This window comes from Tursiops truncatus, chromosome 11, assembly GCF_011762595.2.
Source record: "Tursiops truncatus isolate mTurTru1 chromosome 11, mTurTru1.mat.Y, whole genome shotgun sequence".
Classification (NCBI taxonomy): Eukaryota; Metazoa; Chordata; class Mammalia; order Artiodactyla; family Delphinidae; genus Tursiops; species Tursiops truncatus.
Window position 1 is genome coordinate 26,675,851 of NC_047044.1, and position 15,717 is coordinate 26,691,567.

The 15,717-nt window shown below is 41.4% G+C and overlaps 1 protein-coding gene across 9 annotated transcripts in view; it reads right to left on the reverse strand.

Annotated features, from left to right (window-relative positions):
- Positions 1 to 8,076, reverse strand: part of CRADD (CASP2 and RIPK1 domain containing adaptor with death domain) — a 224,174-nt gene extending 216,098 nt beyond the window's left edge. For all 9 annotated transcript variants that reach the window (XR_012324257.1, XR_012324259.1, XR_012324260.1 and 6 more), the window contains exons 1-2: positions 7,937 to 8,076; positions 6,076 to 6,379 (exon numbers count right to left, since the gene is read on the reverse strand). Coding sequence is in view for 1 of the 9 variants with exons in the window: in XM_033866260.2 (XP_033722151.1) it covers positions 6,076 to 6,373 (298 nt within the window). In the remaining 8 variants the exon portion in view is untranslated. The remainder of the gene's footprint in view (positions 1 to 6,075; positions 6,380 to 7,936) is intronic.
- Between the last annotated feature and the right edge of the window lie 7,641 nt (positions 8,077 to 15,717).

Genomic DNA, 15,717 nt, shown 5'->3' on the forward strand with positions numbered 1-15,717 from the left:
TTTTACTTGCCATAATGTCATAATGTCATAAAACCATCAAATTGATACAAGGGGAAAAAACAAGCAAAACAACTAAATTGTAACTAAATACTGTTGTCTACAGAAGGCTTTAAGCATGAGGAGCTTTTGCTGTCTGTTACGAAGAAAAATCGGCAAGTGTCAAGAGATGTTACAGAAACACTTGTACCAAATGGACGTTTTCACTTGGATGTTATCAGGATTGAAACAGAAAGAAAAAGGAAATAGCTCTTTCACCTTGTGATCTAATCCCATGTCCACATATCATCTAAAATCATTTTAAGAGCCACCCAAGATCATGGCTGTGCACACATCTCACATTCTGGGAACCACAAGGACAAACAGTCGAGACTGGGCCTTTACAACCGGCAATATGACGTAGCATCTCTCTGGGAGAAAGATTATTCTCCCAGAAGGGCCTGGGCTCTAGGCACCCTGTCACTGGGGCTCCACTTGAGTTCCTTTGCACTCGTGGTCCCCTCTATCTGAAAGCTCTTCCTCCAGGTATCCACTCTATTGAAGAATTCAGGTCTCTACTCAACGTCCTCTCATCAGAGAAGCTTTCTCTGACCACCCCACATACTACGGAAAGCCCTTCCTCAACACCACGCACACTGTCCTTCAAAGCACTCTCACCACCTGATGTATTATTTATTCACTTGCTCGTTGTCGGTCCCCATCAGACCACAGAATATAGTGAGCTCCAGAAGGGCAGGCGCTTTGTTTACTACGATGTACCCAGCACCCAATGTCTGGCACGTGGTCAAGACTAATACCTGTTGAATGAATGAACGAGTCTTCTCAGCTGATCTGGAGATCTTCATGTATCTTTATCACCTAGTGCCTGGCATCTAGTTGGTCCTCAGGAAGTATATGATAATCATATTGGAGACACATAGAAACCTGGGCTCTCTGTAGAATCTGCCCTTAGCACAAGGAGGGGTCTTGCTCTGAATGCTGACCCACCATCCCCTCTCTAAGACACAGGATGACACAGAGTGAACACTACTCAGCCACAGTGGAAGTGCCTGGACAGACCACAAGCTGATGAACTAAGACAACACTGAAATTACCATACCCAGAGTAGGTATGAATTCATGGTATGATTAAAGAGTCCCAGGCTAGAAATCTCTCTAATAAACCTATTACAATACCTAGAGTAAAAACTTCATTGCTTTTTTATTGCTCAGTAACTTTATTGCTCAGTAACTTCAGATGTATCCAAGTATACATCTGACAGCCAGAGTATATCTCAAAACAGCGGCTGACTAGCTCTACGTGGTCACACGAGGCCAGCTCCAAAAGGGACAGGCTGAGCCCTGGACCCTCTGGGCAGAGGGGAAACAGGCCAGCCCTACATCCTGCTCCAGTGAGGACAGCCACAGAGTCCAGGGCACAGGGTCCATGGCGAGGACCAGCTCAAGCTCAGGCAAGGCTACAACAAATGTCAGCCCCAGGACAGCTACTCCAGCAGGCCAGAGTTGAGGCATCTGATGCTAAAATAGGAGTTACTGAGCTGCATTATAAGATATTTATCTTTCATCCTTGCTGGTGGCTAAGAGAATATAAAGCAGAAATTTAGCCTAGGAAGAAAGAAAAAAAAAAAAACTCCCAAGCCTAAAAAAGACTGGGGTTAAAGGAAGGGTTGCCAGGCTGACTGTTAAGTGGGAATCATGGCAGAGACCCAATCCCACAGCCAGGGCCAACATGGTAGAACAGGGAGTCCTTGGGCCCAGAAGTCACTCCCACCATGACCTAAGGCTAAGTCCTACCAGCTGGTGAGACAGGGGCTGCTGACAAACCTCCTTTCCAGATCCAGATTAGCTCAGGCACCAGAGCGAGCTTGTCAGCCTAGACAGGGCCCATGAGTAGTGGGAAGCCAGGCAGGAAGACACATGCTGCCTTTACCCAGATTCAGCACTATCCTCATCTCCTAAGTGACCTGCCAGGAGCCCAGGGAGGATTTCCAGCTAATCTAGTGTCTACTACGTGACCTTGTCCAGTACGGGACATACCATGAAGTGTGCCTTCCATGGTGCCAAGCGGGATTAAGTCATTTTATTGCCAGAATTCCTCTTTTAAAATATAAGAGTCTTGGGCTTCCCTGGTGGTGCAGGAGTTAAGAATCTGCCTGCCAGTGCAGGGGACATGGGTTCGAGCCCTGGTCCAGGAAGATCCCACATGCTGCGGAGCAACTAAGCCCCTGTGCCACAACTACTGAGCCTGCGCTCTAGAGCCCGCAAGCCACAACTACTGAAGCCCGCACGCCTAGAGCCTGTGCTTTGCAACAAGAGAAGCCACCGCAATGAGAACCCTGTGCACCGCAACGAAGAGTAGCCCCCGCCCGCTGCAAGTAGAGAAAGTCCACGCGCAGCAACGAAGACCCAACGCAGCCAAAAATAAATAAATAAAATAAATTTATAAAAAAAGATTAAAAAATAATAAAATATAAGTGTCTTTATAAGGTGAGGAAAAACACAAAATCAATTATCCATTAACATCTTGGTCTTTTTTTTTTTTTTTAATAGGGATAGGGATACCAGTCATCTAGGCACACTGAGAGAATCAAAAGTTTAACTTTTTTTTTTTTTAATGTTTTGGAATTTCCTGGGGGCATGGTTTAGAAGAATAGAGAGAATCAAGATACAACTTGATTCTTCTCTAAAAAATGACACCCAGGGACCTCCGTGGCGGTCCAGTGGTTAAGACTCAGGGCTTCCACTGCAGGGGGCATGGATTCTATCCCTGGTGGGGAAACTAAGATCCCACATGCCACACGGTACAGCCAAGAATAGAATAAAATAAAATGGCTAGGTGTCTATTAAAAAATAAAATAAAAATTAAAAATAAATAAACAAAAAATGACACCCAGAATAGAAATTAAAAGCAACTAACCGGGATCAATCACCAAAGAAGGCCTCTGAAGTAGCTCAAAGTTTACAAGTGAAACACAAAAGGTAACCAACAAACAAGAGGAAAACCAGGAATCTCTGAAAAGACCAAAACAAGAAAACTTTTTATAAAATAACATCAGTTCATTCAGATCAATCAGGATAGACCTCTCGGCCAAAGAGAAAGCCATTCCTCCCCATTCGTTTACAAAGCCTCCCAAGAGAAGACCACCAAACCTGTACAAATTAATTAATAACTGCGACTGAAATGAGTAAAAAGTCAGAAGAGGTTATTGTATACACATACATACATAAGCACCACATTTTCCTACATTCTAATTCTTCAAAGTTCAAACATGCCTTTACAAAAATTTAAATGGACTATTTAAAACCTTGTTAAAATTACTCCGACACTGGAGAAGCACTGGGGTCCTGGAAGATAGGCCTCTGGGTCCATTCGCATTTTTTACATTAAAACTAAGGCATTTCAAGTCTAATATACTCTTTCCAGGATTTAAAAAAAAATAGGTTTCCAATTAATTAAGTCCTAATTTAATTTCATAATTAAAATACAGCCATCAAGTTAATTTAACACAAAGTTTAAGGTCTCAAATAAAGAAGGCTGTTAACTAACAACTCCTTTAAAATATACCATTTCCTCCACGCCTTACGTATATAGATATTGCTGAAACTTATGGTGTAGTGAATTTTCCATAACATATGTGGATTTTAAAAGTGAGTTTTATGAGATGGAAAATTACAAAGTGAAGAAGGAAATGATAAACTCCAAATTCAAGGTTTATCAGTGAGCGGAGGTTGGGGATGAGCTAGGATTGAGAGGAGCACCCAGGGGTCCTCAAAGGCCATGTAATTTTTTTTTTTTTTGCAGTACACTGGCCTCTCACTGTTGTGGCCTCTCCCGTTGTGGAGCACAGGCTCCAGAGGCACAGGCTCAGCGGCCATGGCTCACGGGCCCAGCCGCTCCGCGGCATGTGGGATCTTCCCAGACCAGGGCACAAACCTGTGTCCCCTGCTTTGGCAGGCGGACTCTCAACCACTGCGCCACCAGGGAAGCCCCATGTAATATTTTTTAACTGAGTGATGGGGAGACAGGTGTTCACTGTACCATTGTTCTTCACACCTTACTTATATTTTGTAATCTTACTTAAAATATTCAGTAATTAACAAAAACTATTTAAAAAGTGAGTTTGTGTAACTGCCACTGTGGAAAGTATACAGAACGCTATGTAAATCAAATTCTCTCTTCAGGATATTTTTTTCAGTAGCAGTGTTACTCAACAAGAAGTAAAACAATTGAGAGGACTTCATTTGTGCAGTAGCCAACCTATCGTTCCATTTGACCACTTCCACAGAATTAACGTATTAACGTTATTTTTCCAAACTTCAGCACAGATACACTGAATTTTTTCCTGCTCCGCAATGTTTCATACTGCTCACTTAAAAATATATATGTTTTTCTTTTTTTTCTTCAACATCCTTGTAACTTTCACCATTTGGCAAAAATAACTTTTCTTGTTCTTTGAATGAATCAGAAGAAATGAAAACGGGGTCACATCTCTTTGAACAACATACAATCATACTATTTACAACACCTACAATGATTATAAAATTAAATTAAGTATTTCAGTAGTAACAGGCTTTCAGCTTTGCCTGTTTTGTTATTTCCAACTATGTGTTGCCAAGAGGAACCTCTAAGTCAAATACCATGAAAAGATAGCGGACACCCTAATATTTCTTTTAACATCTCCCCACTTCTATGTTATATATTCTGCTTTCAATCAAGCGGTAGAAACATTTTACCTACTTCAGTTTGGCTTTGTTCACACACCTGGAGTATTTTATTTTGTAAGAACAATCCAACCTGAAAATTCCTGCGGTCCTCAAAGGCCAGCTTTTTTCAGTATTTCAAAAAGCCTGGAACATACATTTACCTGTAATTTGGCCATGCAAGGAAATGAAAATATTTTTGCTTTTTCCACTGGGATTTTCCCAGGCCTTCCTAAGTCACCCAGTTATCTCATGTTGATCAAACATTCAGACATATGTCATTAATAAAAATATTAGAAGAATTAGTCATGATTACTTATCATGTGGTCTGGAAAATCATTCAAAATATGAGGTCCATGGGGCAAAAATAATAAAAGTAGTTTCTTTATTACCGGCATTTGTGTTTTTACTAGTTATATTGGTATTTGAAAAACAGCAACAAGAAATTCTGGAGATCCCTGAGTTGGGGTAGGTCTAACTATCACTGCTATAAAAAACTAAGAATGTCAATTTCCTAACTCTGTTAAAAATTTACAAGTCAACTTTCTTTTTTCCTTCTTTTTTTTTTTTTTTGCCAGTTCAGTTCTCTGCTCCTCAATCTCTGTAAAAAGTAGACTGTCATGGGAGGTGTTGAGAAGAAATAAGTGTTTCATCTCACATCTTCCTGCTACAAGCCAGGCTGATAGCACTAGGACTGTTTCTCTTTTCTATAGCTTCTAACGTTCCTTAAAATCAAAATAAGACACCTCCCCCCCCAAAAAAAAACTACTGTCCTTATAAAATTAAATACTCCAGGTGTCTGAACAAAGCCAAACTAAAAAGGATGACTTTAAATCAATAGTCTTTAAAAACAAACTAAGCCAGCCTTCCAAATAATCCCTTTTGGCCATGCAGGACAGCCCAGGGAACAGGTGCAAGGCGTGCCTTCCTAGAGGCTGTCCCCTTCTTCATGAGTCTGACCTTTCCCGGCCGGCCGCTCTGGCACCCCACGAATCAGTTATCAGGAAGCCTAAAGCCTGCTTTCCCATCTGCACTTTCCAAATGGCTCCCAATGCCAAGGGCTGAGATATGACCTGGCTCTCTGATGAGAACAGGCCTCCCAAGTGACTTGCCAACTTTCCCTGGAAGCATTTCTAAATGTATTCTCTGAGCTCCCTCGTCACCCTCTCAATCGTGTTCCATTCCTCCCTCCTTCCCTGCACTTCCTAACTCCATCTCCTCAACCAGTCCCTCCAGTGCCACATGCCTGCAAACCAAACTCCTTTCCCACTTTCAGGACCTGCCAACCCCCACCCAGCCTAAAACCCCAACTTCAAATCCAAAGGGCACAGTTCCAACAATCTTGGAGGTGGTCTGGAATGATCTTTTTGAGGCCTACCTGCAGGCAGCTCAACCATGGCTTCTTCTCTTGCCTTCTCCAGTTTCTCCCTTACCCAGGGGAATTCTTGCAGGGAATCTAGGAAGGCATCGAATGCTTTAGGACCCCTGGTAGGTAGGATATCCAGCAGAAGCATTGTTTTCCGGAGGCCTGTGGCTTGAGCTTTAATTTCTTGAACATGGCTTTCCGTCAAGACCCCTTCCTGGTAAAGATACTGGAGGACCAGTCCCTCCACCAGTACCTCTGCACCTAGCTCGAGGCGAAGGGAGCGAAGCACTTGCTTGTCTCTAGCCTCCATCTCCCCCTGGGAAGACACAAAATGGTAGCTCAGATCACAGGAAGCCTGATGAGCCTCTAAAGATAGTGTCTTACAATGCAAGCTCCTTAAGGTCACGGACATCTTTGAACCCTAGCAGAACGCCAGGCCATGGTGTTTAATACACGGCTGTTAAGCCAAGCTGAATTAACTTCGAATGCTTCAGAACATGAATCATCTTCTCTGCTTTTACTTTCCACACAATGGGGTCCTAGCTCCATTCCTTGTTCCATAAAGAGATTTGGGGAAAAGTGGATTAGAGACCCTGCTTAAAAAGCAACTTTGGGGGCTTCCCTGGTGGCACAGTGGTTGAGAGTCTGCCTGCTAATGCAGGGGACACGGGTTCGAGCCCTGGTCTGGGAGGATCCCACATGCCGCGGAGCAACTAGGCCCTTGGGCCACAACTACTGAGCCAGCGCGTCTGGAGCCTGTGCTCCGCAACAAGACAGGCCGCGATGGTGAGAGGCCCCCGCACCGCAATGAAGAGTGGCCCCCGGCTTGCCACAAGTAGAGAAAGCCCTCGCACAGAAACGAAGACCCAACACAGCAAAAATAAATAAAGTAATAAACTCCTACCCCCAACATCTTCTAAAAAAAAAAAAAAGCAACTTTTACCTGAGGATTACAGAGGAGCATTTCATTCTAACATACTTGAGAAGAAATAGTGCTTTTCCTTTAACATTGCGTTCATCAGAGATACCCCATTACCGCAGAAACCGCCAATATGCACACAAGTGCCCTTAAGACCGCGGGCATCTGCAGAACCTGATCATCAATGGAAGTGGGGCAATAAACCGGCAGGTACCAATAAGTTTAAGGATCTTTTTCCCTAAGAGAAAAGGCCTATACACCGTTGCCTTCAAGGAGAACACTAGGCATTCATGCCCAGTCTACAGTAAATCTTATGTATAGTCACAGACTCCAGCCCTCCTCTGGAAGAATTTCGAATCTCCATCACAACACTGTCATAGCCACACATGCACGGGACGTTTAATGTTGTGCTTTTTTTTTTCCTTTAAAAGATTTTTTTTTAATGTCCACACGCCATGGAAGGCTTGTTTCTAAGACCACTGCACCAGTGAGCAGAGGGACGGCTAAGAGGGTATGTAAGTGGCGGGGAAGGGAGACGGGGGGCGGCAAATGGGGCTTTATGACACCCACAGAAAGTAGAGCCACAGCGGGCGACCCCGAGAGGCGGCAGGTGAGCAGGAAAATGTGCCCTTTGGGCTGTCCCCGCCGATGTGGAACTTTTTATTTCCCGCCTCGCCAGCTGAAGCCCTGTGGCATTAGGAACGGGAAGAACTATGAAAGATTTTAGGGGCCACCTGACCCGCTATAAAGCGGGTGCTGGGAATGACCTGCAGAGAAGACCGAGGGGAGAGCAGGGCCCCGAGCACCTCCACCGCCACCCCAGCCCGAGCGGCTCGGGAACGCCGCGAGCAAGTTAGCGGGCGGGGGAGCCACGCAGGGCCCAGGCCACAGACGCCGCGGCGCGGGGCCTTCGAGAAAAGATGCATACGGGGGTTCTGGGATCCTGTTACTTACGTCTGCAAACACGTATCCTAAGTAAAAAAAAAAAAAAAAAAAAACTGCAACCGGACTCCAAAGTGTCAGGGAACCTGTACCGTAAACACCATTTTTGTTGAAGGCAAAAGCCCCGAACAGGAAGTATTGTCGCCATCTTTGTTAAGGGCAAACACAGGAAGTGCTGTGGCCATCTTTATTGGTGGCCCAGATATCAGGATGAAGCCTTTTCCGCCATGTTTGCTGTGGGTAGAGAATATAACCACCTGGAGATGGAAAATAGCATCATTTAGGGAGTTATCTAAGGAAAGGAGTAATTGGATAATTGCATTTTAACACATGAACTCCACCAGGGACTTGTACCCAATTGACATAATAGTCGGGTCTCAAAAGTCACCTTATCAGGGAAGCCTTCCATGACCACTTGCATTTAAAACTGCAGTACCCACCACCACGGTATTTAAACTCACAACATTCACCTCCTGCGCTCCACATCCCCTTTTCCAGCTTTATTTTTACCTGAAGGACATATCAGTTACTAAAACTTTTACTTAATTATTTGTTTATCATTTGTTTTCCCCCCACTAAAATGCAAGTTCATTCCTCTATATCACAGGGGTCCTGCCCAAAAAAAGTGTACAAATCAATCAGTCAGGATTCAGTTACAGCAATCAACCAGTTATTCTGCACAGATAGGGATTTGTCATGAGGAATTAGGGACATTAGCAGTAAGTGTGTCTGGGGCATGTAGTTTGGAGTTGGAAGGCAAGATAAATGCCTGCTCCAAATATATAAAGAGAAAAGAATGTTAAATTGAGGGTCCTTACTCAGATTCCTTTATGAAATGAGGCAATCAGTAAATACATTCATTAAATCACTTTTAAGTCAATTGGGTGACATACACAGAAAGTTGTACACCTGCTAAAAGTGGTTGACAGTAACAGAAGAAAACCTCAAAAATCATTATTTCTATAGAGGTTTTTCATAGCCAACACTTCTAGTGGAAGATGAAAATATCTTTGTAAGCAAATCAATGGAAAGCACTTCTAAACCTCCCTCCTCAAAACATTCTAACTTTTGTAACAAGTTTAAAGGGTTACTATACCAATATGCCATTTTACTATGCCAGTGACAATATTTTTACATTGGGTGGCAAGTATTATTATTATCATTAGCATTTTACACGTTCCACATGTGAGGACCATGGAATCAAAGTGGTCAAGTGTCTTAGCCAAAATCTCAAAGCTAATATATAGCAAAACCTGAATTATAACCAGGTCCCTCTGATTTCATGCCCTTTCCAGTACACAGTACATGACACACCCCTGTATGGTGAAGTGTCTACTATTCTAATGACAGCCAAAATATTAGTAAATCATTCTGGTGCCACCTCCTATTCTTGATACTCTTGAGTTCCAGGTACTCTCTTCACTCTCACCGTCTTCTTTCACTCTGGAACTGCCATCCTTTCCTGGGCAAGATTTTCCTCCTGTTGGTGGACAGGTGTTAGCAATATTCTGTCTTCATCCAGATAAAGTACAAACCTCTTGCGATAGTGTCAATAGCTGAGGTTACTGACTTTGGGGGAAGGAAAAAAAAGGATTTTTTCCAACTGTAAACTTTGATAACTTTCAAACAAATAGCAAAGTTGAAACAAATAACACCAAAAACACCCATATAAAACTACATATTTTAAAAATGCTTCTTAATGACTCATTGTATTTGGAAAGGCTTGAGATCTCCTAGGAAAGAGAAGGAGACATTGCTGATGACGTACAGGGGGAGGTGGTAAGCCAACAGTGGGTTCCATGAGAGCTCACAGAAGAGAAGAGAGTGAGAGATGGCATGAGCAGAGACAGTGCAGGAGCTGAGGCACATGGAGTTCTTACGGTGAAGAACTTGAGAGGTTGGCTATTAAGGATCTCACCTAAAACCATAAGGTGAAGCCCTTGGCCATCAAATTCCCCTTTTGGAAAATTGAGCTAAGCATCCATGCTGCCCCCTAAATGACTAGGCTGGCTCTCTGATTGGCTAGCCAGCTGCTATCAATCAGCCTGTTGGAGGACCACCACCCCACCCTAGCATATAATGATAGTCTGAGTAGCACGCCAAAGGCTCAGCTTCACTTTTATAAATATCCAAGGCCAGCAGGTCCTGAAGGAATCAAACACAGAGCAGAATCACTAACACAGGTGGTTGCTCCTTCACTCCATCTAGTTCCTCTCTATAGGCTGGAATTATGCCCCCACAGAGGATTAAGCACCTGTTACTCAGTGGTAACAAATCTGTTTTCAGGAAGGACAGATATTTTCCTTTTTCTCTGTCCCCTACGTGCTTTCTTGTGTCAAGATATACCCATTGTGAGTTTGCCAAAGAAAGAGTCAAAAAGAACAAGTGTTGTATTTTCTTTCATTTTGGTCTTTGGTTTGGCAACCTCCAAAACAAAAATCAAAGGAGTTGGATATTTTTGGTTCTTCTTGTTTCATAGATGTGCAAATTATGCCATGGAGAAAAACAGATTCTTTTCAAGCATATGTGAAACAGTTACAGAAATAGGTCATGAATTAATTCACAAAGAAACTTCAATAAATTCAAAAAATCAATAGCCTACAAACTATGTACTCTATCATTTTACAGTAAAATTGGAAATTTTAACAAAAGAATAGCTTCCTTAAATCCCATAAGTTTGGAGACTAAATAAAATACCCTTAAACTCTTGAGTTTAAAAAAAAGTCACACATTTCTAATGGTATAGCCATATGGAAAACAGTATGGAGAGCCCTCAAAAATTAAAAATAGGACTATCATGTGATCCAGCAATTCCACTTCTGGTTATAGATACAAAGGAAATGAAATCAGTGTCTCAAAGAGATGTCTGCACTCCCATGTTCATTGCAGCATTACACACAAGAGCCAAGATATGGAATCAACCTAAATATTCATGACAGATGAATGGAAAAAGAAAATGTGATACATATATACATAGATAGATATAAATATCATTCAGCATAAAGAAATGTAATATAAATTTATATATATAATACATAATATATATATTGTATATATATAATTCAGCCTTAAAAAAGATGGAAATCACATCTATTAGAATGGCCGGGGCTTCCCTGGTGGCGCAGTGGTTGAGAGTCCGCCTGCCGATGCAGGGGACACGGGTTCGTGCCCTGGTCCGGGAAGATCCCACATGCCGCGGAGAGGCTGGGCCCGTGAGCCACGGCCACGGAGCCTGCGCGTCCGGAGCCTGTGCTCCGCAACAGGAGAGGCCACAACAGTGAGAGGCCCCTGTACCGCAAAAAAATAAATAAATAAATAAGGAAACAAATAAAATTGATAATTACAAATTATTGTAAATGCAATAAAGGAAGAGTGCTTTGATAAGAAAAACCAGTCCAGGGGGCTGGAGGAGGGGAGCTGATTTCAATGGAGTCTTCAGAGAAAAGCCTCTCTGAGGAAGTGACCTCTCCTATTTTTCTTCCCCCAAAATATTGCAGTAGGTATAAAACTGTACTACACACATTTAAAAGATGGATAAGAAACCAGTTGAGAATTTAAAATATTAGGATACCTAAAGATATTAGGACTTGCTAAAATAAGTTCTTAGTTTCCTGGCATTCACAATAAAAAAAGAAAACCATTTGTGTTGTATAGTTCCTATCTCTCAAAGAAAGAAAACATACTGAGTCATCCAAAAAGACTAATATGTCGACACTAGTTTGAAGAAGGAATTTATCATATGATTCTTTATATAAGGAACATCAAATAAACTAATAAACTATGATTTTCCTGTGTTCTTTTGTAGAAGATACCAAAATGTTCTTCAAATGTACATTCTCGGTATTGACCCACCATAAAGCACAAGATAATACAGTCTAGGTACCGACTTTCTGGTGATATAACCAAATGCAGTGACTGAAAGAGACCAGTAAATGGATGCCATTTAGACCCTCCCAAGTACCCGCTAACAACCGAACCTAAGTATTCTGAATGGTAAAATTTAATAGCTGAATTTTCTTTCTGCTAAATATCTACTGGGATGACATCATGTATCACTGATTGAAGAGAAATCCATACACTTCAGATAGAATATATAAAGGGATTTTCAACATTTTGTGATGAACAATTTAGTAGCTAACCTTCCATTCTTGTTCAAGCAAAATGACACAGAAGCAAGCTATGCTGGTATCAGGGAAAAGGGTCAAAATGTTTCTCAATGAACAACAAAATGTTTGAACCTGTTTAAGCGTATGGCCAAGTATTTGGCTGAGACCACAGAATTTGACATCATAAAACACAAAGAAATTATTTTGCCTCCCACCAAAAAAAACCCTAAGTATTTCTATTACCAGTTGGCCACACTGACGACAAAAAAAAACTTCACATGGACTTTACTGTACTGAGAATTTCTTTCCAAGAAGAACTACATCATCATGAGTCTGCCTGGATGATTTATCAGCAAATGCACCATGTAGTTGAATGAACTAAGCTTTTATCTGGATTTATTTAATAAAGTCCACTTAGAAATTAGACAATGACTACTAAATATAATGATTTTTGTTTCAGCATAATTGATGCTAGACTGTTCTTTCTGGTAACAAGCCTCCAAAAGGTTAGGCTGGGTCTTAATAAAGCAAATACAACCATTAGCCCAGAAGAGGGTGCTTCCCTTCCTTCCCATCTGCACTGATAAGTGGGCATGCATCCAATCCATCCACTCCATCCACTAGCTATACAGGAAGTATAGAATTTTGAACAAATTAGAACTGTTCTTCAGGGAAACTGTGTTTGAGTTAATAGGGCAAAGAAATTAGCCATTACAAGTGCTGATGGATTCTTTATGTCTCTTCTCCCCAGATAATGAGAATATGAATGCTGGGATGCTTGGAGGACCAGTCAACTAGAAGTATGACATGGGCTAAAATAAGTTTCTCTCCACCCAGGGAAGCTCTCCATTGACCAGAAGTAGAAGCGAGGGGAAAAGACAAAATGGATTATGAACTGTGGCCTACTTCACCAAGTTCATTTGGCCTACATAGATTTCTCCTAATGGCCTAAGAGCATCAGATACGCAAAAGGAAAAGGAAACACCCTCTCCTTATGACTTTTGAGTGGTTTGTTCTCCTTTTTTTAAAGTTTATTTATTTATTTATGGCTGTGTTGGGTCTTCATTTCTGTGCGAGGGCTTTCTCTAGTTGCGGCAAGTGGGGGCCACTCTTCATCGCGGTGCACAGGCCTCTCACTATCGCGGCCTCTCTTGTTGCGGAGCACAGGCTCCAGACACGCAGGCTCAGCAATTGTGGTTCACAGGCCTAGTTGCTCCGCGGCATGTGGGATCTTCCCAGACCAGGGCTCGAACCCGTGTCCCCTGCATTGGCAGGCAGATTCTCAACCACTGTGCCACCAGGGAAGCCCGCTGTTCTCCTTTTGAGTGGCAGTTTTAGACTGTCTTCTCTTAGGGACAGAGAATTGATTTTCCATTTTTGTGGTTTCTTCTCAAATCATCTAGTAGTATGTACACAGCATATGCTCAGTAAATATGTTTGACTAACAATATGACTGTTCTATTGGTTTCATTTTACACTAGTACATAATATGGTACCTTGCAGTAGGCACTCAAAAATATGGATCAAATGAATGTATATAAGACCAATGTATCACAACCAGACTTCTTTTTGGTCCCCACTTATGTATACTAAAGAACGTAAGAAAGTCAAAAATTCCTCTCAGTACATTTTTATGTAGCAAACTTTACAAGGGCTATATGTTATTACTATAAGATTTTGTTATGAGTCGTAAGTATCTGAAATTTTAAGAATGCTCCTAGAATTTCTCCTCTTTCCTAACAGTACTCTTTTCCCTAAGTATTCTCAACCAACCCACTCCATTAAATATTATGCAAAGGCAAAAAAATCTCCCAAATGTTTAGTCCTGTCCTCATGTATCCAGTTGTCTACTTGACATCTCCACTTGGAGTTCAATAGGCAACTCAAATTTAATCTTCCCAAATCTAGGCTCCAGACTCTTCTTACCCTCAACCCACCTCTCCCCAACCTGCTCCATTTCTGTAAATGGTACCACCATCCCATCAAGCCAAAGACTGGAGACAACCTTTATTCAAAGACATCCTTGATTCAAAGACATCCTTGATTCCTCTCATTCCCTCACGCCTCCCATCCAATCCATTATTAAGTCCTACTGATTCTATCACTGTAACATCTCCTAATCCAATCACATCTCTCCATTCTAACCACCACTACCCTCATATAAATCACTACCATGTCTTGCTCAGACTCCAGAACTTTGCTCTATCTTGTTATTCAGGTGACATCTTAAATATCACCTTCTTAGAGAAGCCTTCTCTGAACACCTGATCTAAAATTGCTCCCAGACTCAAGCACATCACCTTGTTTTATTTTTTTTCTTAGCATTTATCACTACCAGTTAATTTTTTATTTATTTGTTTGTCTATTGGGAAGGGGAGTATTTTCATCTCTCCCCATTAAAAAAGAGATTTTTGCTCTCTTGTTTGCTGTCATACTTCCACTGTCTACAAGAGAATGTGACACATATAGGTGCTCAATAAATAGTTCTTTAAATAAGAAGTCAATGAATCAATTAGCTAATAAGCCTAAAATGCATTTGAACATGAAAAATAAGCAGAATGCAAAACAACACAGGTTTTTAAGTAAAGTAATATATTCATTGAGACCCAGTTTAAATTTTCCAGTTTCCCTCAACAGTTTTAACCTTAACTTTTAAAGCTAATAATTATTGAACATTTACATACGCCAGGAACTATGGACATTCTTTACACACACCATCTCATCTAGTTTTGTTCAATCCTTGCACAGCCTTATGAAGTAGGTACAACTAGCCAAGTGGCAGAGCCAGAATTCAAATACAAATCAGTCTTATCCCAGAGACCTAAGTCCCAACCAAGGTTAGGTTGCCTACTGATACTATGCTCCCTTCAGATGGGCCAGGTTCCCTGGGAACATTGACCCAGGAGAGTAAGGTCAGGGCAGCTTAGCCTCAACTTAGAGCTCATATCCCTCTCCTGGAAGGTAACAGAGATAGTGTTCACTTGGCGAGCACGTGGAGATCAAGTCTTGGCTACACAAGAACATTCTTCCTAGGATACACATCCTGCAAGCACAGCAAGACGCTATCCAAAACAGCATTTTCCAAGTTAGTTAATTATTAAATGTCTGAACCTTCTGCAGAACTTATAATGATTGTTACATGCTTTCTAATATTCAGGTCTACAAAGTTAAACATTTCTTTTACTGTACAGAAGGACCTGGTTCTCGTAAAGGTCAAGTGAGCTAGTGCATATCTCTCTTTGAAAAAAAATGTGAGGTATTTCACAGAGTGTCCATTATTTATACAATCACAAAATTCTGGAAATGGAAAGGAACTAAGAAATGACCTCTTATTTCACACAAGTATAAAAGGAGGCACAGAGAGGTAAAGTGACTTGTGGCTGCAGGGCTAGTAGCTGATAGAATGAAATTACATCATTTACCGAATTTAGTTCTCAATATGTAACTGAGCAATAACCCTTTCAGTCATTTTTCCTGAGTTAATACTCACGACTTCAAACTTTCAGGATTATGCCAAGTTTATGATATTGATGTGCACATATTTTTTCTAGACTTTATACTTTATTTAAAACATTTCAGGTTACCAATCTCTCATGTAATAAGCAATGGACATCATTTCTCCTTCATGTCTCTGGGGAAAAATAAGAAAAATTATTATATATTCTTGGTAAATAAACTCTTCAAACA